Below are 24,399 nucleotides of genomic sequence, written 5' to 3'. Positions count from 1 at the left end.
TGCGACAGAGACCTTAATAAATCATAAAAGCCATAACCTTTAATGACGTTAACTGATTTCACAGCGTTGCACTTATATTAAGTTAAGTGCACACATTTCACTCCTTTCCACACTAGCTATGCAAGCGTGGAAAATCATCTAACCAGCGGGGGTGGCCTGTTATGTGAATATGCTCAGCATCTTGTGCGAATCTGGGTTATTACACTTTCCAGAAGTACGAATGACGTGTACTGACCCTGTTTATCAGCCTCGTGTGTCGGTGTCTGCCTTTGATGCTGGAGACTCCACTCTGCAGTCTTTCACATGCATACTGCACGAAACGCTTGGTTTCAGTGTATTGCACTGAGACTGCCGAGACGCAACTGACCTAGCCCAGATTGCTGTGACCTGTCATTCTCCATTAACTGGTACGACACATCAAAGAAATCGAGATATTCCGAGTACTAAATTGTGGTCGCGCAATTCCGTAAAACGAAGCGTGGTGAGACGAACGCGTGGGTTGGGCGCGTCGCCCCGGCTCTGGATTCCCCCGTATTTATAGAGCTCGTTCCCTGACAAGGCTCCTCGTCGAGACACGACGGCCTAGTTTACTGCGGCGACACATGCGCGTGCCACGGCTCAGCTGCCCGGAGGGCCGCGCCTAGAGCTGCCCTCACAAGGGACGTGAAAGCGAACGTGGACGTCGCACCAGGCACACTTTGTGACGTCACAATGTGAGTTTTTGCACGATGCGGAGCACTGCCAATCGTGAAAGGCACAATCATACGCGGCCAATCAGATGCAAGATCGATTTCTGCGTCACAACCAGAGCTTTGCAGGCGCCGTACTGAATTATGTCGTTTGCAGTCGAAGTCCATATTTGGAGGTTTTAATATTGAAACTTACTTGCTATAAATATATACTGTTTCAAGGCAACGGTTCATTGAGAATCTCTCGACAACGTGCTGTTTTTGGCGCGATTTGTTATAATAGACTGAAAGGAAATATTTCGGTCGTTGAAGGCCTTTGTGTATTACAGCTCGCCTTTTCAAGCAGCCAGTGCCTTACAGATTTACCGAAAACGTGAAATTTCACAGTACAATTTGATGATTTAATGTGGTCCATTGTTGTCGCCATGACAAAAGTGAACAAAATTAAGTTATATTAGCCAAGCCAATTAAGTTACATTGACTGGAAACTCTCTTTCAAATTCTCAAGGTGGCAGGGGTAAAATACAGGGAGCGAAGGGCTATTTACAATTTGTACAGAAACCAGATGGCAGATATAAGAGTCGAGGGGCATGAAAGGGAAGCAGTGGTTGGGAAGGGAATGAGACAGGATTGTAGCCTATCCCCGAAGTTATTCAGTCTGTATATTGAGCAAGCAGTAAAGGAAACAAAAGAAAAATTCAGAGTAGGAATTAAAATCAATGGAGAAGAAATTAAAACTTTGAGGTTCGCCGATGACATTGTAATTCTGTCAGAGACAGCAAAGGACTTGCAAGAGCAGCTGAACGGAATGGAGAGTGTCTTGAAAGGAGGATATAAGATGAACAGCAACAAAAGCAAAACAAAGGCAATGGAATGTAGTCGAATTAAATCGAATGATACTGCGGGAATTAGATTAGGAAATGAAACACTTAAAGTAGTAAATGAGTTTTGCTACTTGGGGAGCAAAGTAACTGATGATGGTTGAAGTAGAGAGGATATAAAATGTAGACTGGCAATGGCAAGGAAAGCGTTTCTGAAGAAGAGAAATTTGTTAACATCGAGTATAGATTTAAGTGTCAGGAAGTCGTTACTGAAAGTATTTGTATGGAGTGTAGCCATGTGTGGAAGTGAAACATGGATGATAAATAGTTTGGACAAGAAGAGAATAGAAGCTTTCGAAATGTGGTGCTACAGAAGAATGCTGAAGCTAAGATGGGTAGATCACATAACTAATGAGGAGGTATTGAATAGAATAGGGGAGAAGAGGAGTTTGTGGCACAGCTTGACAAGAAGAAGGGACCGATTGGTAGGACATGTTCTGAGGCATTAAGGGATCACAAATTTAGCATTGGAGGGCAGCGTTGAGGGTAAAAATTGTAGAGGGAGACCAAGAGATGAATACACTAAACAGATTCAGAAGGATGTAGGTTGCAGTAGGCACTGGGAGATGAAGAAGCTTGCACAGGATAGAGTAGCACGGAGAGCTGCATCAAACCAGTCTCTGGACTGAAGACTACAACAACAACATAGCCAAGTGCTAAAGACAGTGTACTCATTTAAAATTGAGTACAAATGGAAGGCTGTAGACTCACGCATAACTAAGGCAAAGATAGCTAGCCAGTACTAAGGAAAGAAGACAAAGTTGAAAGTTGGAAGGAATGTATACAGGATCTATTGAAGGTGAAAAAACTTGAGGTCAGTACTGTAGAAAGATGTAGGTGACGATGAGATGGGATATATGACACTGCAAAGATTCCACTAAAACATCTGAGTGAAAAGAAGGCCCCTGGAATGGATGACATTCCCTTGGAGGTATAGAGATCCTTGCGAGCGACAGCCGTGACAAAATTGTTTCATTTCGTGTACAACAGATAACAGACAGGAGAAATATCGTTAGACTACGAATTTAATAATGTCAGTTTCAGCGAAAGCAGATGCTGATGCTTGCAAAATACTGACACGAATTATTTACAGACGAATGGAAAACAAGTAGAGGTCAACCTTGGGTAAGATCAGGTTGGGTTCCATAGAAACATAGGAAATATGAGGCAGTACTGATCCTACGACTAACCTTAAAAGATAGGTTAACGAAAGGCAAACCTCCATTTGTAGCACTTGTAGATTCAGATAATGTGCTCTGGACTAGTTTCCTTGAAATTTTAAAGATAGTGACGATAAAAAACTGGGAGCGAAAGACAAACCAGTTTGCAGTTATAAGAGCCGTAGGAGTTGAGCCATAGGTGTGAGAAAGGCTAACCTACGCTTGTTGAACTTTTAGATTTAGAGTGCAGATATCAAAGTGACTGATTATTTGGATGCAAATGTACTATATTACTTACAAGGGAAACTTCCCATCGCAACCCCTCAGATTTAGCGGTATAATGGCCCGTCAAAAACTGAACAAAGATCAAGCATGACAACAGGAAGAAGGTGTACTGAACTGTGAAAATAGAAGCAAAATAGAATCAGTGAACGGTCTAAACTCAAGGTGTACAACATCGAGTGAATTTGACTAGCCACGGCGTCTTGGTTATGTGGTTAGGTTACCATGTTGGACTGCAGAGGGGGAAATCCGTATTCAAAGATCCCCGAACTGCGTCTTCTCCTTCTGTAGTCTTGGCAACTGTCATACTATACACTGGTTATAGAGTATGAGTGATGTGATAAGAATTTATTACAGTCTCAAGCAAAAGTGATGAATAGTGAGAGCAGACGAGAAGCCGCACAGACTTCTCACAGAAATGAAAACGAAGGAATTCAAGAGTCAAAAGTTCCAAAACGGGACGCAAGGTTCATAGCATGTGGTACTTGGTAGAAGAAATAGGAGGTACGTACGTCTAGAGGTCAGTTCCTTACACGTCGCTCTTGGAAACGGACGTAACACCACGACACAGACACAAATTTGAATACAGCGAACAGACACGTCAGCGACCGTACGGGCAGTTCATAATTTTGTGAAAAAAAGAAGGAGAAAATGGGGCACGATCATGGATTTTCCCCTTCGCAGTCTAACACGGTGACCACATAACCATGACGCCATGGGTAGTCAAGTTCACTCGATGTTGTTCATCTTGAGCTTGGTCCGTTCACTTCTTCTATTTTGCTTCTTTTTTCACAGTTCAGTACAACTTGTTTCTATTTTCATGCTCGATCTGTGTTCAGTTTTTGACGGGGTATCCACTGGGCCATCATGCCACTAAATCTGAGGGAGTAAGGGGGGGGGCGGAGGGGGTTGCCATGGGGAATTTCCCTTGTTAGAGATTGTATCAGAAAATACGGTTAATATCACGCTAACACCTTTCAAATATATTTAATTAGTTCCTGCTGCTTACTCCATTATACACTCCTGGAAATGGAAAAAAGAACACATTGACACCGGTGTGTCAGACCCACCATACTTGCTCCGGCCACTGCGAGAGGGCTGTACAAGCAATGATCACACGCACGGCACAGCGGACACACCAGGAACCGCGGTGTTGGCCGTCGAATGGCGCTAGCTGCGCAGCATTTGTGCACCGCCGCCGTCAGTGTCAGCCAGTTTGTCGTGGCATACGGAGCTCCATCGCAGTCTTTAACTCTGGTAGCATGCCGCGACAGCGTGGGCGTGAACCGTATGTGCAGTTGACGGACTTTGAGCGAGGGCGTATAGTGGGCTTGCGGGAGGCCGGGTGGACGTACCGCCGAATTGCTCAACACGTGGGGCGTGAGGTCTCCACAGTACATCGATGTTGTCGCCAGTGGTCGGCGGAAGGTGCACGTGCCCGTCGACCTGGGACCGGACCGCAGCGACGCACGGATGCACGCCAAGACCGTAGGATCCTACGCAGTGCCGTAGGGGACCGCACCGCCACTTTCCAGCAAATTAGGGACACTGTTGCTCCTGGGGTATCGGGGAGGACCATTCGCAACCGTCTCCATGAAGCTGGGCTACGGTCCCGCACACCGTTAGGCCGTCTTCCGCTCACGCCCCAACATCGTGCAGCCCGCCTCCAGTGGTGTCGCGACAGGCGTGAATGGAGGGACGAATGGAGACGTGTCGTCTTCAGCGATGAGAGTCGCTTCTGCCTTGGTGCCAATGATGGTCGTATGCGTGTTTGGCGCCGTGCAGGTGAGCGCCACAATCAGGACTGCATACGACCGAGGCACACAGGGCCAACACCCGGCATCATGGTGTGGGGAGCGATCTCCTACACTGGCCGTACACCACTGGTGATCGTCGAGGGGACACTGAATAGTGAACGGTACATCCAAACCGTCATCGAACCCATCGTTCTACCATTCCTTGACCGGCAAGGGAACTTGCTGTTCCAACAGGACAATGCACGTCCGCATGTATCCTGTGCCACCCAACGTGCTCTAGAAGGTGTAAGTCAACTACCCTGGCCAGCGAGATCTCCGGATCTGTCCCCCATTGAGCATGTTTGGGACTGGATGAAGCGTCGTCTCACGCGGTCTGCACGTCCAGCACGAACGCTGGTCCAACTGAGGCGCCAGGTGGAAATGGCATGGCAAGCCGTTCCACAGGACTACATCCAGCATCTCTACGATCGTCTCCATGGGAGAATAGCAGCCTGCATTGCTGCGAAAGGTGGATATACACTGTACTAGTGCCGACATTGTGCATGCTCTGTTGCCTGTGTCTATGTGCCTGTGGTTCTGTCAGTGTGATCATGTGATGTATCTGACCCCAGGAATGTGTCAATAAAGTTTCCCCTTCCTGGGACAATGAATTCACGGTGTTCTTATTTCAATTTCCAGGAGTGTATATTCATTATTGCTAACAACATCTCGATATTATCGTTATCTCTTTCAATTCTATGACGCTTGTTTTAAACAACGTATATCTCTGCTTAGCGTCTTTGCTTGCTGTCAGTGCATGTATAGCACGTGACGTTAATGTAAATTCAGATTATTGAATGTGTAAGCTCTAAGTATTTGTGAATGTGACTAGAAAAACATGCAACATAGTGATGCGTTGTAACGCACTGTACAAAACATGTATGCATTCAGAGTAAATAAGATCTATTCACTGTTAACAGGGCTACATGTGTTTCAAGTTTTTGATGCAATTCCCTCCTGAATATATATTCGATTTTCATTTCATTTTTCGAATGCTTATCAAACCGAAAAGTCTTCACTGTAGGGCACTGTGGCAGTCAAAAGATTAAAGAAGTGATTAACGGTTCGTTCTGTAAGTATAGTGCAGCCAGCCGATGATAAAAAAAATTTTCAAAACTAGTATGGAAAGTAATAATGATTTGTGTTAAAGAAATGTGTCAAGTTAGTGGCTGGTACTGTACAACCACGGAACGCTCATGATGTCATATACTGACAAAAACGCTAAACAATTTTTTTCAAGTTAATATTTTCTTAAAGATTTTGGTCTTTCTTATTAATTTAACAGAAGGATACTCTAGAATATTCAATGTTGTGTATGAATGACAGCGTTCTCCATGAACTGGCTGATCCTCTTGCAATCCAATGCAGTGTCTGCTCCAGATAGAACAACGTGGTTAGTGCATGGACGAGAGAGCAAACGCGCGCTTGTGCTGGATAGGGCTGCAGTCTCGAATCACGTCGAGAAGTACTTGCCGTGACAATTATAAGATCGCGCGTACCAACCGCAATGGAAACTACAATACGTTTGGCATGTTCTACGCAGAGTTACACGTCCCGTGTGAGGTCAGCATAAGCAGCAGAGCGCGATGGGATGGGATACTTACTGTCTGAAGGAGCCCCACCGCCGATTCGGCAGGTTCTCGTTGTGGCTGCAACAGTAACGCCAGGCATTAGCAGCTGTTCGTCTCGATGGCAAGTGGTACAAAGCGTGATAACCTCGTGCAGCCAATGTAAGTGCATTATCTTTGTTGGTATTTAATGTTGATTAAGGTCATGCTTCACATGCGTTTATCATCGCCACCATTACCGCCACCATCATCATCACAACAACCAATCAACATCACCAAATCTGACAATTTGGGTGCACAATTTATACTGGAATATGAATTCTACAGTTAGTTATGTCGTCATCGCAATTCCACCACCAGTACGACCTTCATCATAATCTCACCTCCACCATCGTCAACATCACTACCAATCATCATCTCTAATATTATTAATACAAACACCAATCTTATGAAATTTATTACGACGGTTAACTTTCACCTTCAGTAATACTGCTTTCACACCACTACGACGAAGCCCACAATCACAACAGATCGCCATCTATGATGCTGGCAAGACAAATGCGTTATTTATGCTGCCGTATTTAGCATGCTAACGGCACATTTTATTTCTACTAAAGTTGGTAGTAAACCGAACACTGACTTCGTAATATATGTTTTCTCAGGGCGCGTGGAGTGAGTGATATGGACTCATTAAAAACCCTGGAGTATTCAACCTGTGAATGCGCTTGGAAAATATTTCGGGAACTATTAGACAATTAAGAACTCATTATACCGAACGTTTGATGTTCAATTTTCTTCAAAGAAAAAAGAAAATGCGAGTGATAAAATCTCAAATTACGATGTGCGGGGTTTACTTTCAGTAGTTTATAGCGTTTCTCCACAGTGTATTTTACAAAACGAATATACGATTACAACACAAATATTCTTTTCTTCAGTCAGCTTTCGTATTTCATACAAGTTGAGGCGCTTAACTTTTGGCCTCAAATTACTTTTGAGCCGTTAAAGAGACGTGTAATCTATTTTCACCTAGACGAACAGTGACCAGAAACTCAGGAAACAAACATCAATGCCGTCTCGAAAATTCATCACTATAAGAGATGTAGGTATCGATTTAGTTTTTTTTTAAAATAAAACTTTTTTTTGTCGCCAGAATAGCAGACCTCTATTAAACAAGTTCAGTGAAATCACATGCGAAAAATACATTCAATATAGGAATTTTTGTAGTGTCGTTTTGAAACCAAAGATGGCAAACAAAAAACAGTGAAAACATGTGGCGACAAATTACTCTGTTAATTTTCTAAAAGAGTGTGTTCCAAATAGAGACTATCTATACCACGACACTTTCGTATATACTGATGAGCTTATTGCTGTCGACATATCTATAGTAATCACTTTACGTCTAACAGTAATTCGCCCACGCATATTTCTCTAATTTACGTTCCAGTGACTTGTAAACAAACGTTGCCACTTGGATAAACAATATTTCTCCACAAAATCGTTCTCTTGTCTGAGAACCCGGTGACAGCAGTCATAACGATGTTGTATCTCTGTCATGTACCTCTTGATGTAGAAAAGTATGGAGCGGGTGATATTTATGTCTACAAAGAACACGCGAACGATTCTTTGGCTGACACCAACTTCTCTTTATATTTGACGAGATGGCATGCGGATTTATTGCAGCAGCTGCTAGAACCGCCACTTTTGGAGTTTCGTTGGTAGCTATCTCCCTTCGTAAACTTCTTCTTGCCCGCATCTCGTGGTCGTGCGGTAGCGTTCTCGCTTCCCACGCCCGGGTTCCCGGGTTCGATTCCCGGCGGGGTCAGGGATTTTCTCTGCCTCGTGATGGCTGGGTGTTGTGTGCTGTCCTTAGGTTAGTTAGGTTTAATTAGTTCTAAGTTCTAGGCGACTAATGACCTCAGCAGTTGAGTCGCATAGTGCTCAGAGTCATTGAAACTTCTTCTTGGTGCAAAACTTCCGTTCTCGCGCGAACTCTTTTCATGGCATCAAAGAAGGTCGGACGATCTGGACAGCGATAACTTAATATTTCTGGTGCTCTTGAAGATTTTTGGTAACATTTGCTGTAAATAAAGAGCTTGTTGGCTTGTTGATCAATTATTCATTAATAAATGGCATTTTACTGCTGAAAATGGTTTACGCTTCACTAACGATTCGACTATGTGGATGTTTTACTAGTAGCACACTTAAAATTAATTGCAACATTCGTCATGACAAACGTGATATACGAGGGTAAGTCAAAAAGTAAACGGACTTTCGAGAAAAGAAATATATTTATTCTAACGATAGAAAGCTGAAACAGACAAACGGTTCAAATGGCTCTGAGCACTATGGGACTTAACTCCTGAGGTCATCAGTCCCCTAGAACTTACAACTACTTAAACCTAACTAACCTAAGCACATCACACACATCCATGCCCGAGGCAGGATTCGAACCTGCGACCGTAGCGGTCGCGCATGTCCAGACTGTAGCGCCTAGAACCACTCGGCCACTCCGGCCGGCTGAAACAGGCATTTTTTCTACATAACTTCCCTGCACTTTAACGCACTTTGCCCAGCGTTTCACAAGTTTTTTCATTCCGTCCGAAAAAAATTTTTTGTAGCACCTGTAACCAATTTTGCACCGCATCAATTACTTCTGCATCGGTTGCGAATCTTCCTCCCTGAGCGCTTCCTTCAGTAGCCCAAACAAATTGAAGTCACTTGGAGCAAGGTGTGGACTGAAAGGGGAGGATCCAGGAATTCGGATCCCAACTCCTTTATTATTTCGGCCATCCGTTTAGCAGAATGTGACCAAGCGTTATCTTGCTGCAGGATGAGATATTTTCTCAGTTTCCTGCGATGTTTGTACCTGGTTGCAAGTTTCAGTTTAGTTCGCAAGACATCACGATAGTTTTCGCTGTTCATGAACGGCTACCACACCTTTCATGTCCCAGGATAGTGCTATCATAATCTTACTAGCTGATGTCTGACGTTTAAATTTTTTAACTTCCCGTGATGATGGGTGTTTCCAAACCAAGCTCGCAACCTTACTTTCCGGTTCCTTATGAAGTATCCATGTTTCATCTACAGTAACGATTTCGTATAAAAATCCATCTACCTCGCTATGATAACGAGACAAATGTTTGGGGGATGTCGATTCTTAGCGCTTTATGCTGCGCTGACAATTCTTTCGGTACCCACCTTGCACTCGCTTTCCGAAAATTTAGCCTGTCGTGTGAGATGGAATAAGCTGAACCATGACTGATATGTAAAGTATTGGCGGTTTCGTCCTCTGTGATTCGTCTGTTTTCATCACCCGTCAAGACAACCTTCGTTCCTACCTCAGCAAGTCAAGAGTTCCATCTCTAAATCTCGCCCGTCGCCGACGTCCGACATATGGACTGGGAAATCTTTGTGTACAAGGATCTATGGACATATTCTCGGGTCATGTTGCGCACAGACTTTTTCAAATCGCGTTTACCCCTATGCAATTCATTTGGCGACATGCGCTCAATCACCATCAGATCCAGGATTTTGTTCACGAAGAATTCTGTTACTGCCTTATCACACAGTAACGAGGGGGGCTCATATTTGGTAACGTTCTAATGGTTTCCTCAATGAGAAAGAGAGGTAATCCACAGCTGTCAGATACTAGCTGGCTCCCAAAGTCATTTTCGGTAGACATCCCATCCCACCTGAATGAACTCAGCTTTAAACATCAGGGAAAAGATAACGTCGCATCAGAGGAAAGATAACGTCGTATAAAAGATTCCGGAGAAAGCTGCATTGTTTGAAACACAACTGCAAGGAGAAAACTTTTCTCGTCTTCATTTTAAAGAGTTTTGTGCTACAGTCCCCGAAGATGTCAACCTTGATTTTCCGAAAAAAAAATTTATTCCTGACTAGAAGAAGCACTTTTTAGAGAGAATTTCAGATGTTGACAGCACTAAGAGTGACATTCTTCTGTTCCAGAATCCGTTTGATTCTAACCTTGATGACGTGGCAGTTGACCTACGGACGGAGCTCACTGATCTGCAAACAAATATCTTGTTGAAAGAGCAGCACAGGGCAAGAAAACTTGTTGAATTTTACGGTTACTTATCTGATAATGAATTTCCGAAACTGAAGAAATTTGCCGCTCGAATTACATCAGTGTTTTGAACAACTTATGTCGGTGAGCAATAATTTACAGCTAAAGTCAGCATATCCAACGAGATTTACTAATGTACATTTGAAGCCAACTGCCTTGACTGAATGCAGCAATACCAAACCAAAAGATACCTAGAAAACCAAACCGCAGTTTCACGAACATCAACGTTTTTCGCCGCTTAGTTTGTGAGATTCGGATACGTGGACACTAGATACGATGTATCTATCTTTTTGCTAACACCGCCTTCTTTGATAATATTTTTAATAAATAAATAAATTGGTTGCACTCCGTCTTTTGTGCATTACATGTCACTCACCCATGGTTAACATGGAATGTTGAACTTACGTTTTCGTCTTTTGTCTCAGGACTTTCGTTCTGGAAGTACCGTACAGAATGATGATGCGGCCCGCGCTCCTTGTTTTGTAAGTTTGGTCATCTCTGGTCTAGGAAGAAGCAGTTTACATATCCTTCTAATAGTTCAAAAGTAATGCGAGGCGAAAAAGTTAGGCACCTCACCCTGTATATGAAACAGCTTGTTTCATAATAGGTAACTTTGCCCTAGGAAGCAACTGAGAAAATAAAGAACTCGGCAATGGCCTCAGTGTTTTTCATTAATGTAAAACAGGCAGCCGGGCTTCCAGCTGTGTCCAGAGAGATGAGATACGAGCTGATATTAAGGACTGGGCCACTCCTGGAAACAGAGTGTATGATGGCATGAGAGATTAGTCTCGCATCTGATCTGCATACAACGGTGGACGGCCTAGACCTGAATTTGCGCTATGTTGGCCAGAAAAAATACGCTCTAACTACAGTTGTAACAAACAGTAAAAACAGGATGCTCAGCTACATTGATTTACAGTATACTCTAGAACCACAGATTAATTTATAAAACTGTGTACCTTCATCTACATGCAAACTCCGAATGCCACCTTCCGGTGTGTTGTGGAATGTCCTCTGTCATTTCCCCCTGCCCCTCTCCACCTTTTCCCTGTTCTTTTCGCGAATGGCGCACGAGAATAATGATTGTCAGTAAACCTCTGCATCATCTTTAATTTCTCGAACTTACTCTTTGTGGCCATTTCGCGAAACATAAGAGGGAAGAAGTATATGTCTATCGGAATTTCAATAGTAAACCACTACGTGATGCGATTTAAGTTTATTGAGCATCTCCACAATGCTTTCGCGCCGACTAAACGAACCCGTGACAAAATGCGCCGCTCTTCGTTGATTTCCCTATCCCTTCTGTTTATCCTAGTTGATGAGGGCCCCATACTGATGAACAGTGCTCAAGAATTGGTCGAGCACTGCAGTCATGGACTGTGCTGCTGGTCCCGGCGGAGGTTCGAGTCCTCCCTCGGGCATGGGTGTCAGTGTTTGTCCATAGGATAATTTAGGTTAAGTAGTGTGTAAGCTTGGGGACTGATTACCTTAGCAGTTAAGTCCCATAAGACTTCACACACATTTGAACACAATTGGTCGAGCGATTGTTTTGTAAGCCGGGTCCTTCGTGGAGGAAATACATTTCCTTCAGATTCTTCCAATGACTCTCAGCCTGGCTTCTGCTTTTTCTACTATTTGTTCTGTATGCTTGTTCCACTTTAAGCCGCTCCGCATGGTTACTCCCAGATATATTGCGGTAGTAACTGTTGCTAGTGATCTGTCGTCAATAGTATATCAGTGAATTTCATTCTATAATTTAAACACGCAATGTTTGTTCCGTTTATGGGAACTGACTCTTTGCTAGTAGCTTAAGCAAGAAACCTTTGCAGGCTAAAGGAAAGTTTCGACGTTGCCCATAACCCCTATTATGACTCCTTAGACGAATATTTTAGAATATTATCATCGCAGGCAGTAACAACTATAGTTTAATAGAACTGTTTAAGAGCTCCACAAGTCATAGTGGAAAAGTGTGTCTAGAAGAAAAAATAAATTAATTAATTAAATCTATCCATTATCGATACTGTCGAATCCTGTGACTGTATATTAAATGAAATATAAATTCAGATAACAAAGCTTCGTCACTTATGGAAGATTGTCTCTATTTCAATGAACGACTTTATCGAGTCACTTCAGGTTTATCCTCAGATAAGGCTTGCATAAGTAAGGAAAAATATGTGCAAGAAACAATATTGTAGATAAAGTGACTGGATCACCCTGGGGAGCGCAGCCTGAAGTTCTTTGATCACCAGCAATGTGATTGTTTTGCAGCCACAGAATTTGCGGCACCAGAATGGAAGGCGTACTGCCACTCCAAACAAGTAGATGTCGCTTTAAATAGACAGTCAGGATTGTTACCGGGTGTCTGAGGCCTACACCTGTGCACAAATCTACCGACTTGCGACCTTATCACCATTAGATATCAGATGCCGAGTACCCGGTGAAGCTTACGGGGAAAAAATAGCAAACCTATCTACGGCACTTAACCACTAAACAGTTCCATCTGAAGTCAAAGAAGAGCTTTATCCAACTGCCTGGCCATTCTGAGATCCGCCGCGTGATGTTATGGTTTGACTCTCTGCAAAGCAAAAACCTGCACCCCAAAAAGGGAATCACACGAGGGCAGCAACTACAGTATAGCACCTGGAGAGCACTAAATACGAGGTGTGCCATTGTCTGCTCTCTGCGTAATTTTTGTGGTGTAGGATTAATTGCTACGTGTGGTTTGAAATACGCGAGCAGGCGTCGGTCGCAACCTACAGCGATGATACTGCAGCGTAGCAGTTTCAATTCTGAATATTGTTTTTGGAACGCCACGAATATTTTGAGTGCGAGCAAATGCCTCTTAAATATTCGTAGCGTGACTTAATCTCAATACGCATGCAAGTAGTCATTAATTATTAATGGAAATGTTACGCTCTCTTTCAATGAATGACAACATAACGTAACCTGCAACTAACCCAGCGATAATATAGAGCATAAAATGATTTCTTTTACCAAGAAATTAATCTAATGTTACACAGAAAGAAAGAACGGTACGAACACCTGCGTATTCTAAAATAAATTTCTTTAACTTTATGTCTTTAAGAATTGAGTTAACTTTTAATCCTTTGAATTAACTAAACATATTTTAAACCAGAGGTGAAGTCTGACCTAAGCTTTGCGGTGTTAAATCTCTGAATAAGTTTCGTAATCAAAAATATTAACTAACTTTAATATTGAAAACTGAGTGTAAAATTTCATAAAAGCACTTAGAATTATTTTCCTTTGCGAGTGAAGCTCGCAAATACTGAAATATTTTTTAGTACACGAAATGGCGAACTCAGCGCCACCGAAATAGTCTAAGCCAGATGGACAATCGATAGCAATATTATTATTATATTTAAATAAATTTCACGTGTAGGGAGAAGTATTTTTGAAAGGAAACATTAGATAATTTCAAATAACAATGTATTATAATCTTAAAGTACAGACAGCTAGTTATACATACATCGATCCACAGGAGAGAGAGAGAGAGAGAGAGAGAGATAGAGCGCAAGCTAGTGTATATATATTACACTTGAAGTTCCATGTTTTCATGGAACGTATAGAAATATAGTATTTCTTCCGAGAGGACACCATATCCATGTAAGTATATAGTTCTGGCAATACCTGCCATGACCTTCTTCTTCTATGCGGATGCACACATATTACCCGAACTCTTGCGGGACTTGGTAAGAATGTCTTCCAAGAGTAATGAGTGTGTAGGGTAGGGACACTACGAATGTAGTGTGTGGACATATAAGGTGAGAATGTGGAGGCGTGCGCGAGATAGTCCCTGCAGTCGCTCTATCCTCTGTACCCTCGGTGGCTCAGATGGATAGAGCGTCTGCCATGTAAGCAGGAGATCCCGGGTTCGAGTACCGGTAGTGACACACATTTTCACCTGTCCCCATTGATATATATCAACACCCGTCAGCAGCTGAAGGTATTAATATATAGTTCCAGTTTCGGAGCAGAAACACGTTAATGTGTCGCCTTGTGTGTTAGTTATCTGGCAGGAAGTGTCGAAAGACGAATGTCTTTACTGACTGTAGAAGTATGCGTTTGCTAAATACTCGGTCATTCACCTCGTTTTAGTTACCAGAAATTTGGTGTCGATGCGTTCAGCTATTTATATGATATATGGAACATCCACCTCCCCAGATCTCCGTGGATAAATAGCGGCTCTGCGGTCATGACGCAGAGATCCAGGGTTCGATCTCCGGTAACCAACGTGGCATTTTAGGATTTGGAAGGTGCGTACTGGTATCCATTCAGCCTCGTGAGATGTAAGTAGTAGATGCGGAGTCAAACTGGATGGCCCACACCTGGCTGAGTGCCACACAGGGTTTATATTATTTACTCCTCGTCGATTTCAGGTGTGCGTCTCACGTCGAGTTTAGTTCAGTATGTGTTGATGTCGCTGGTTCCCGCTGCTTTCGCGAATCTCGCACACGTTACACGTGTCCCTATAAACTGTGTGATGTTGAGGCTAACACGATTCCCCAGATCTGACTTCGATAGAACATGTGTTTTACCAGGTCGGACGTCACCTCCGGCCAATACACAAGACATCAAGGGCCAGCCACAACAGGTGTGGGCCAGATTGCTACAAGAGAAGATACATACGATTTATTATGCCTTTCCGAGCCGAATTAATGCATGCATCCGGGACAAGGGGCATGCAGTGTCGTATTGATAAGTAAGCTCGTACTGTCAAATGCTTTACAAATATGACTCGATATTGTAATCACCGAAACATCACATACCCTCCAAAACCCGTGAAATTTCGTCTCCTCTTCTCATACTGGATGCTTCACAGTTTTGGCAGGCAGTGTATTTTTAGAACGGCGCGTATTATTCTGTCTACAGCACATCGCTGACTTGCAGTTGCGTTCCTGCTGTCGACAATACGTACGTTGTTTTATTCCAGTAACGAAATTATCCTACGTGTATACACTGATAAGACAAAAGTCATCGAAAGGCAATACGCGCTTATACACACAACAGTCGTATCGTGTATACAAGGTATAAAAGGGCAGTGCATTGCCGGAGCGGCCGGCCGGTGTGGCCGTGCGGTTCTAGGCGCTTCAGTCTGGAACCGCGTGACCGCTACGGTCGCAGGTTCTAATCCTGCCTCGGGCATGGATGTGTGTGATGTCCCTAGGTTAGTTAGGTTCAAGTAGTTCTAAGTTCTAGGGGACTGATGACCACAGATGTTAAGTCCCATAGTGCTCAGAGCCATTTGAACCATTGCCGGTGCAGTCAATTGTACACAGTAATGTGAGAAGGTGTCGGACATGATTGTGGTTCCACGACAGTGATTAACAAACACTGAGTGCGGAATGGTAGTTGGAGTTTGGAAATCGTTAGGAAATTCAGTATTCCGAGGTCTACAGTTTCAAGAGTATGCCGAGAATACCAGATTTCAGGCATTACCTGTCACGACATGTAACGCAGTGGCTGACGGCCTTCACTTAACCGCCGAGAGCATCGGCATTTGAGTAGAGTTATCAGTGGTAACAGACAAGCAACACTGCGTGAAAGAACCGCAGAAATCAATGTGGGACGTACGACGAACGTATCCGTTAAGACACTGCGGCGAAATTTGGCCTTAATGGGCTATAGCAGCAGACGACCGACGTGAATGCCTTTGCTATCACGACATCGCCTGCAGCGCTTCTCCTGCGCTCGCGAGCGTATCAGTTGGATCCTAGACGTCTGGAAAACCGCGGCGCGGTCAGATAAATCCCTGTGATTCTTGAGTTTCTCCCGGCGTATTTGATAATCAAAATATCCACGGGTATGCTGCCGGTCTATAGTGTCCAACGGGCACAATATTTCGGCGATCATACATGTCGCCATCATCAGGTGAACTGACGGACTGAGCTCCTGTCAACGTGCCGGCACGGAGATCCGTACGTTATGGCTGCTCAGAGGGAACTGGGTTCGGTCTCGGCGGCGGCCGATTTAAATACCCTCCGCCCGCGGCGCGTTCCCTCCGCCGTCCGCGCCCCGCACCGTGGTCGCGCGGTGGAACAGATTGCGACGGCGTCTGAGATGACGTCGTGTGATGGCTCTGTCCGCCGTGGTCGTCACAACTATACGTTTGCTCGATTTACTCTTGATTAACCCGATCGCTGGTTCCCAAGCCTTGCTAAGATTATAGCCACAGTCACGGTTTATGAGGTCGTCATTGGTGCCAATTTCGACGGCCTCTCTAACAACGCTGTCCCAGTATCTCGACGTCTGTACCAGAATCCTCGTGCGGTCATACTCCATGGCGTGATTTTCCGACAAACAATGTTCAGCGACCGCCGACTTGTTCGGATACATCAGTCGAGTGTGCCTCTGGTGTTCACGGCATCGATCCTCGACGGTACGCATCGTCTGACCAATATACGACTTGCCACATTGACACGGAATCTGGTACACGCCGGCCTTCCTCATAACCGAGGTCATCTTTGGCGCTCCCCACCAGTGCACGAGTTTTATTTGGAGGACAAAACACAGTTCCGGCCCGGTGTTTCTTCAGTATGCGGGCGATTTTCCCCGAGAGTGCGCCTGTGTATGGAATAAATGCAGTGCCTACCTCCTCCCTCGTGACTTCATCCATCTCAACACGTTGTGCTGCAGTGGTTGGGCAGAGAGCACGTTGAATCTGCCACTCTGAGTACCCATTTTTTCGAAATACAGTTCTCAGATGTTCCAATTCCTGGGGTAGACTCTCTGCGTCAGAGAGATACTGGGACAGCGTTGTTAGAGAGGCCATCGAAATTCGCACCAAAGACGACCTCATAAACCGTGACTGTGGCTATAATCTTAGCAAGGCTTGGGAACCAGCGATCGGGTTAATCAAGAGTAAATCGAGCAAACGTATAGTTGTGACGACCACGGCGGACAGAGCCATCACACCGACGTCATCTCAGACGCCGTCGCAATCTGTTCCACCGCGCGACCGTGGCGCGGGGCGCGGACAGCGGAGGGAGCGCGCCGCGGGCGGAGGGTATTTAAATCGGCCGCCGCCGCGACCGAACCCAGTTCCCTCTGAGCAGCCATAGCGTACGGATCTCCGTGCCGGCACGTTGACAGGAGCTCAGTCCGTCAGTTCATCTGATGATGGCGACATGTATGATCGCCGAAATATTGTGCCCGTTGGACACTATAGACCGGCAGCATACCCGTGGATATTTTGAAGATAAATCCCAATTCAGTTGGTAAGAACTGATGATAGGGTTCGAGTGTGGTGCACACTCCACGAAGCCATGGACCCAAGGCTTCACAATGGTGTGGGTTGTGTTTATATGGAATGGACTGGGTCCTCTGGTCCAATTTAACCAGTCATCGAGTGGAATGGTTATGTTCGGCTACTTGGAGACCATTTACAGCCATTCAAGAACTTCATGTTGACAAACAACGATGGAATTTTTATGGATGTCAACGCACTATGTCACTGAGCCACAATTGTTCGCCACTGATTTGAAGAACATTATGGACAATTCGAGCGAATGACTAGGTCACCCACATCGGTCGATATGAATCCCATCGAACATTTATGTGACGTAATCGAGAGGTCAGTTTGTGCACAAAATCCTGCTCCGGCAACACCGTCGCAATTATGGACGATTATAGAGGCAGTATGACAGTATTTCTCTAGGAGACTTCCAAAGACTTGTTGAGTCTACGCCACTTCGAGTTGCTGCACTACGCCGGGAAAAAGGAGGTCCGACACGGTATTAGGAGGTACCCCATGAGTTGTGTCCACTCAATGTAGTTTCGTTACCTTCGACTGACAAGGGGAGGCCACGACGTTTGGAACGCGGATTTACTGTAAACTTCGTACACTCGTAGTACTCAATGAGGACAGCAAAATGTGTAAGCAGTAGCGCGTACTTCTCAAGCGTTATTGAGAAAATCGCAAGATAATTTCGGTCGTCGAATGTGTATCTGTGCGTGGCCATTTCAACCATCAAACGGCTGCAGCCGAGTGGAGCCGGCGCGGAAGCTCAGCGTGTTCGGTCACAACGTTACCTACCCTTTATAATAAATAATAACATGTATGCTTGTCTGTGATTTGAGAAATCCCTGCCGGCCGAAGTGGCCGTGCGGTTAAAGGCGCTGCAGTCTGGAACCGCAACACCGCTACGGTCGCAGGTTCGAATCCTGCCTCGGGCATGGATGTTTGTGATGTCCTTAGGTTAGGTAGGTTTAACTAGTTCTAAGTTCTAGGGGACTAATGACCTCAGCAGTTGAGTCCCATAGTGCTCAGAGCCATTTGAACCATTTTTTTTTGAGAAATCCCTTATACCTGGAAGGAGCCCGAAACGACTTGTTACTTCCAAGTTTTGACCGGCACAGACGGCTTTCGAAAGATGTACAATTAATCGTCGCTTTAGACATTACGAGTACAAGTTGCGGGATGGTATTTTTCGTAAAAACATGGAAAACATAAACGGCACAAGCTCCATTGAACAAATGCTATGTTTCCGCATATGCAAGGTACAGTTTTGAAGACACGGACAAGCATACATTTTCAGTATCACTTTATGCGTTTGGTCGTTTACTAGTCGATAGTTATGAATATTATATTATTTGTGATAATAAAAATTAGTAGACTGCCAAATAACATTGTAAATTTAATAAAAGTTTTTCCCATTATATCAATTGTAATACAAATAGTAAAGAAAATGACTTTGTTGAAAATAAAAAAAACTGACGAACGGGACTCGATCCAGAGACTTGAACGCCAACCACTTAAAAAAAAAATACATTTTGTCCTATACTGTTCGCTGAATTTGTTCAGGGCGGACGTCCGATGACACCCGTTCAGTTTGTTCGTTCATCCGTTCGCTCTGACCGAACACGTTGTTTTTTTTTTTATTTTTAAATACATTTTGTTCTATACTGTTCGCTGAATTTGTTCAGGGCGGACGTCCGATGACACCCGTTCAGTTTGTTCGTTCATCCGTTCGCTCTGACCGAACACGTTGTTTTTTTTTTATTTTTAAATACATTTTGTTCTATACTGTTCGCTGAATTTGTTCAGGGCGGACGTCCGATGACACCCGTTCAGTTTGTTCGTTCATCCGTTCGCTCTGACCGAACACGTTGTTTTTTTTTTATTTTTAAATACATTTTGTTCTATACTGTTCGCTGAATTTGTTCAGGGCGGACGTCCGATGACACCCGTTCAGTTTGTTCGTTCATCCGTTCGCTCTGACCGAACACGTTGTTTTTTTTTTATTTTTAAATACATTTTGTTCTATACTGTTCGCTGAATTTGTTCAGGGCGGACGTCCGATGACACCCGTTCAGTTTGTTCGTTCATCCGTTCGCTCTGACCGAACACGTTGTTTTTTTTTTATTTTTAAATACATTTTGTTCTATACTGTTCGCTGAATTTGTTCAGGGCGGACGTCCGATGACACCCGTTCAGTTTGTTCGTTCATCCGTTCGCTCTGACCGAACACGTTGTTTTTTTTTTATTTTTAAATACATTTTGTTCTATACTGTTCGCTGAATTTGTTCAGGGCGGACGTCCGATGACACCCGTTCAGTTTGTTCGTTCATCCGTTCGCTCTGACCGAACACGTTGTTTTTTTTTTATTTTTAAATACATTTTGTTCTATACTGTTCGCTGAATTTGTTCAGGGCGGACGTCCGATGACACCCGTTCAGTTTGTTCGTTCATCCGTTCGCTCTGACCGAACACGTTGTTTTTTTTTTATTTTTAAATACATTTTGTTCTATACTGTTCGCTGAATTTGTTCAGGGCGGACGTCCGATGACACCCGTTCAGTTTGTTCGTTCATCCGTTCGCTCTGACCGAACACGTTGTTTTTTTTTTATTTTTAAATACATTTTGTTCTATACTGTTCGCTGAATTTGTTCAGGGCGGACGTCCGATGACACCCGTTCAGTTTGTTCGTTCATCCGTTCGCTCTGACCGAACACGTTGTTTTTTTTTTATTTTTAAATACATTTTGTTCTATACTGTTCGCTGAATTTGTTCAGGGCGGACGTCCGATGACACCCGTTCAGTCTGTTCGTTCACCCATTCGCTCAGTTCTTTTATTAGAAAGGGAAGCTAACGCTCTGACCGAACACGCTGAGCTACCGTGCCGTCACCACTCTGCTGCAGCCGCTTCATGGTTAAAATGGCCACGGACAGATAAATATTCGACGACCGAAATTATCTTGCGATTTTCTCAGTAACGCTTGAGACGTACGCGCTACTGCTTACACATTTTGTTGTCCTCGTGGGGTACTACGAGTGTACGAAGTTTGCAGTAAATCCGCGTTCCAAACGTCGTGGTCTCCCCTTGTCAGTCGTTTTGTTTGAAATTGATGGGTTTTATTTTATCCGTCCTCCTATAAACACGGAAACACACTGCAGGTCACCCACTGTATCTGATAGTCGTTTTATGAAACGAAACAGAAGTATGACGACGTTTGGATTTGGAGAGTTGGATGAGACAGGGTTTGCAAGAGGCAGAGTGTCTGCAGAACATACGATCACGTCTTCAGGATTCATCTGTCCTCTCACTGATACAAGGCGTGTGACATTTAGACGAGACGTCCTTGCACTTTGGCGGATTCATAGCGGCCTCTCGCGTAGGGAAGCGACCAACGCGCGCTTCACACGTGAGGCCCAACACGTGACGGGCAGGGCCTGAGCATGTGTGGTTTCGCATCGCGCGACCTGCCCCGTGTTTCCGACGTCAAGTGCAAGTCCAATGTCATCAGCTGTTGCGTACAACGATTCTACAGTACAACTCAGCCATTAGAATTAGGCGAGGTAGCATCTGCTAGTATAAAAGGGCGTCTTAGAAGTTTAAATAGCAAACAAGAAATGAAAAAGAGTCGAAAAACACTGAATGAGTCGACGAGATGAAGACGAGCACAAGTATGTTCAGGAAGACTGAACATCGGTGTGAATGGTGCAGTTTGATAGAGAAACTAATATATGATATATAGCTGAGCGCCTCATACATACGTTAAGTTGCAAGTTGCGGGTTGTTTGTTTGTTTTTTTTTTTTTTTAAATTTTGTGTTTCGTTTTGCTACCTGTATAAACCTTATCCAAGGAGGCCGAGAGTTTGAAGAGGAAGCGGATGTACGTTGAGATCTGATACTAGGAGTCGCCGTGAAGGAGAAACATGGTAGGAATAAACACTCTGTTCTTAGTTACTTCCAGGAAAGAATTATCAGAACAGGGAATTGCAGATTTTGCGGCTCGCATAACTAGATGCTGTTACGCTAATCCATGTAATATCTATGCTCGTATTTGACGTCCGAACAACCGACTCTGTCTCAAGTGACCAAATTTCAGGCATTACCGGTCACGAGACGAACGGTGTTTGAGTAGAGTTGTAAGTGCTAACAGACAAGCAACTCTGCGTGAAATAACCGCATAAATCAATGTAGGACGTACGACGAACGTGTCCGTTATGACAGTGCGGGGAATTTGTCGACCTATCGTCATTTGTACTACACTACCTTTCGCGAAAACTGCAGCACCCAGAAGGAGTGGTCTGTATCAATTCAAAAAAATGGTTCAAATGGCTCTGAGCACTATGGGACTTAACATCGGAGGTCTTCAGTCCACTAGAACTTAGAACTACTTAAACCTAACTAGCCTAAGGACATCACACACATCCATGCCCGAGGCAGGATGCGAACCTGCGACCGTAGCGGTCGCGCGGTTCCAGACTGAAGCGCCTAGAACCGCTCGGCCACTCTGGCCGGCTCATACTAGTTACTAACCACCTTCCACAAGGAGCACGCCCGTATCTCAGCACTGACTTCTAGTATCAGCCGCACGCAGTTGCCGTCAACAAGTGTATGGGCCTGAAGATGACGTTGTTACAACTTTCAAACTAGTTGGCAAAATAAAATCGACACCTTAAATAGAGCTGGAGGAATTTCTTAATTTTAAATATAAATTTATACCGGCTGACGTCCCACTGTCCTCCATTTCAGCTATGGATGTACAAAGAATAAGTAAATAAGGTTGCAGACATGTCGTGCACATGGACCAAGCGATGCCCTATTGTTGATGACTGGACAGGTTAGCGTTGCGCCACACTCAGTTGATGCAGAACTGTCAAACGAAGTGGTAACGTGTAAGCAAGTGCAGTCATGCCTCGCCCACATCAAAAGGCGTAATATCAATTTGTGAATGAGTTCGAACAGGAGAGAATGATAAGTCACTGCGAAATGGGTTTGTTGTGCTGTGGAATTGTGGCTCGTACAGAGCACGCTTCCGTTACAGTGGTGCTTATATGGAACCAATGGACAGAGGAGGGTCGTACTCAGCAACGAGCGGGCACTGGACCGCGGAATGCGACCACAGCACGGGATTACGGCCATCTTGTCAGAATAGCTATAACTGACAGAACAGCTTCATCCACAGGGTTGGCTTCACGATGGGGCAGTAAAATGGGTGTGACGTGTCTGCTTGGACGGTTCGACGCTATCTGCTCAGGGCCGGACCGATGGCAGGCATGCTATTGCTTCAGCTTCCAATGACCAGAAATTATCAACGATTCAGACTGCAGTGGGCCCCTGAACGCTGACACTGGCGTGCTGAGTGGCAAACTGAAGTGATTATGGACGAGACCCATTTCAACTTGTCCTACACTGATGTGCTGGATGCTACCCTGGTGAATGCAGTCGGTTAGACTGCATTTTTGAGTGGCATGTCAGACAAACACCAAGTGTGATGGTTTAGGGCGCCATTGGTTATAACATGTGATCCAGCCTCCTACGTACCGAGAGCAAATGAACAGCAACCCACTGCATCAGCGAGATTTCAAAGCCCCAGACACATTGCTCCACCTGCAGGCAACGCCTCATGCCATATTTCAGCAGGTCTCGTACAGAGAGGAATATAAAAACCTTATTGGAAGATCGGAGGGTACCACTGCTTCCCTGGTCTGCATGTTCACCAGAATTTCGCCCATTGAACATGTTTGGGTCGGCAGTTTTTTTCGTTTTGTCCTCTTGCAACCACTGTCGAAGTTTTGTCAAGCGGCGCCTCGAAATAGCGTAGCAGAGTACTCCCCAGCAGCACATGGAGGCTTCACACCGAACTGAATTCCCACGGCCAAAGTGCATGTACAATAGTGTAATTCTGATCATTTGTGTATTGTCATGCCTGTAATCTGTGAAATAAATTTCATTGTAATCACATGTCTCCTTGTCGGTGCTGCAATTTTCACCAACAGCAGTGTATTTACTTGGAATTTGATCTTTCATCTACCTCACAGACGTAAATGTCATTGAGACAGACTAAAAAGACTGTGGTGGACCTGCAGCAACGGCGTCTTGTTCAATATCGAAGATACCTTCTAATGAGTCACTGACGGCGAGAAATGAACAAGAGCTCCATCTTGCTGAAAGTGCATGCTCGGACCTGTTGGCAGCAGATCTTGGAAGTACTCCGCGTATCTTTACCCGTTAAGGAAGTTATTCACCTTATCTCACCCAATAAGTTGGTTACCAACGATATCATACCACAGGTCAATCTAAATATTTGCCCACAGTAATGCTAGCTTCCCGTCCGTTCAAGTAGGACAATTTTCAACATTCTAAACCCTCTATCTGGAGAAACCGATCAAAGCAGAGTATATGTTTACCAGTAGAAAAAGGCTCCTATCGGAACACAAAAAATGCGAATGCATTCCTGTTTATTTTAAGACTGACTGAAAAGTTGGGTGCCAGCTACTTCATTCTACCTTCCTCAACACATTTAAAATTCTCCCCCAAAATTTTTTCCATCCGAACATATTCGCCTTTTTCTTTTTATCTGCAGCTCACCTCCAACTCCCACGAGCTCTCCTAGCTGCAACTCATTCACACCCACTAGTCCACCACTGTAAGTTGCTCATACCCATCCATTCCCAGTTGCCCTTTCT

General features: G+C 44.4%; 1 protein-coding gene across 5 annotated transcripts in view; it reads right to left on the bottom strand.

Moving 5' to 3' along the window:
• Positions 1-24,399, bottom strand: part of LOC126473185 (rab11 family-interacting protein 4) — a 939,113-nt gene that overhangs the window by 215,406 nt on the left and 699,308 nt on the right. For 3 of the 5 annotated variants that reach the window (XM_050100073.1, XM_050100074.1, XM_050100077.1), the window contains one exon: positions 6,413-6,457. The exons of the other annotated variants lie outside the window; for them this stretch is intronic. In XM_050100073.1, coding sequence (XP_049956030.1) covers positions 6,413-6,457 — 45 coding nt within the window. The remainder of the gene's footprint in view (positions 1-6,412; positions 6,458-24,399) is intronic. 5 annotated transcript variants of the gene reach the window in all.

This window comes from Schistocerca serialis, chromosome 4 (genome assembly GCF_023864345.2).
Source record: "Schistocerca serialis cubense isolate TAMUIC-IGC-003099 chromosome 4, iqSchSeri2.2, whole genome shotgun sequence".
Classification (NCBI taxonomy): domain Eukaryota; kingdom Metazoa; phylum Arthropoda; class Insecta; order Orthoptera; family Acrididae; genus Schistocerca; species Schistocerca serialis.
Note: the sequence above shows the minus strand (reverse complement) of the source record. Positions and strands in the feature narration are given on the sequence as shown.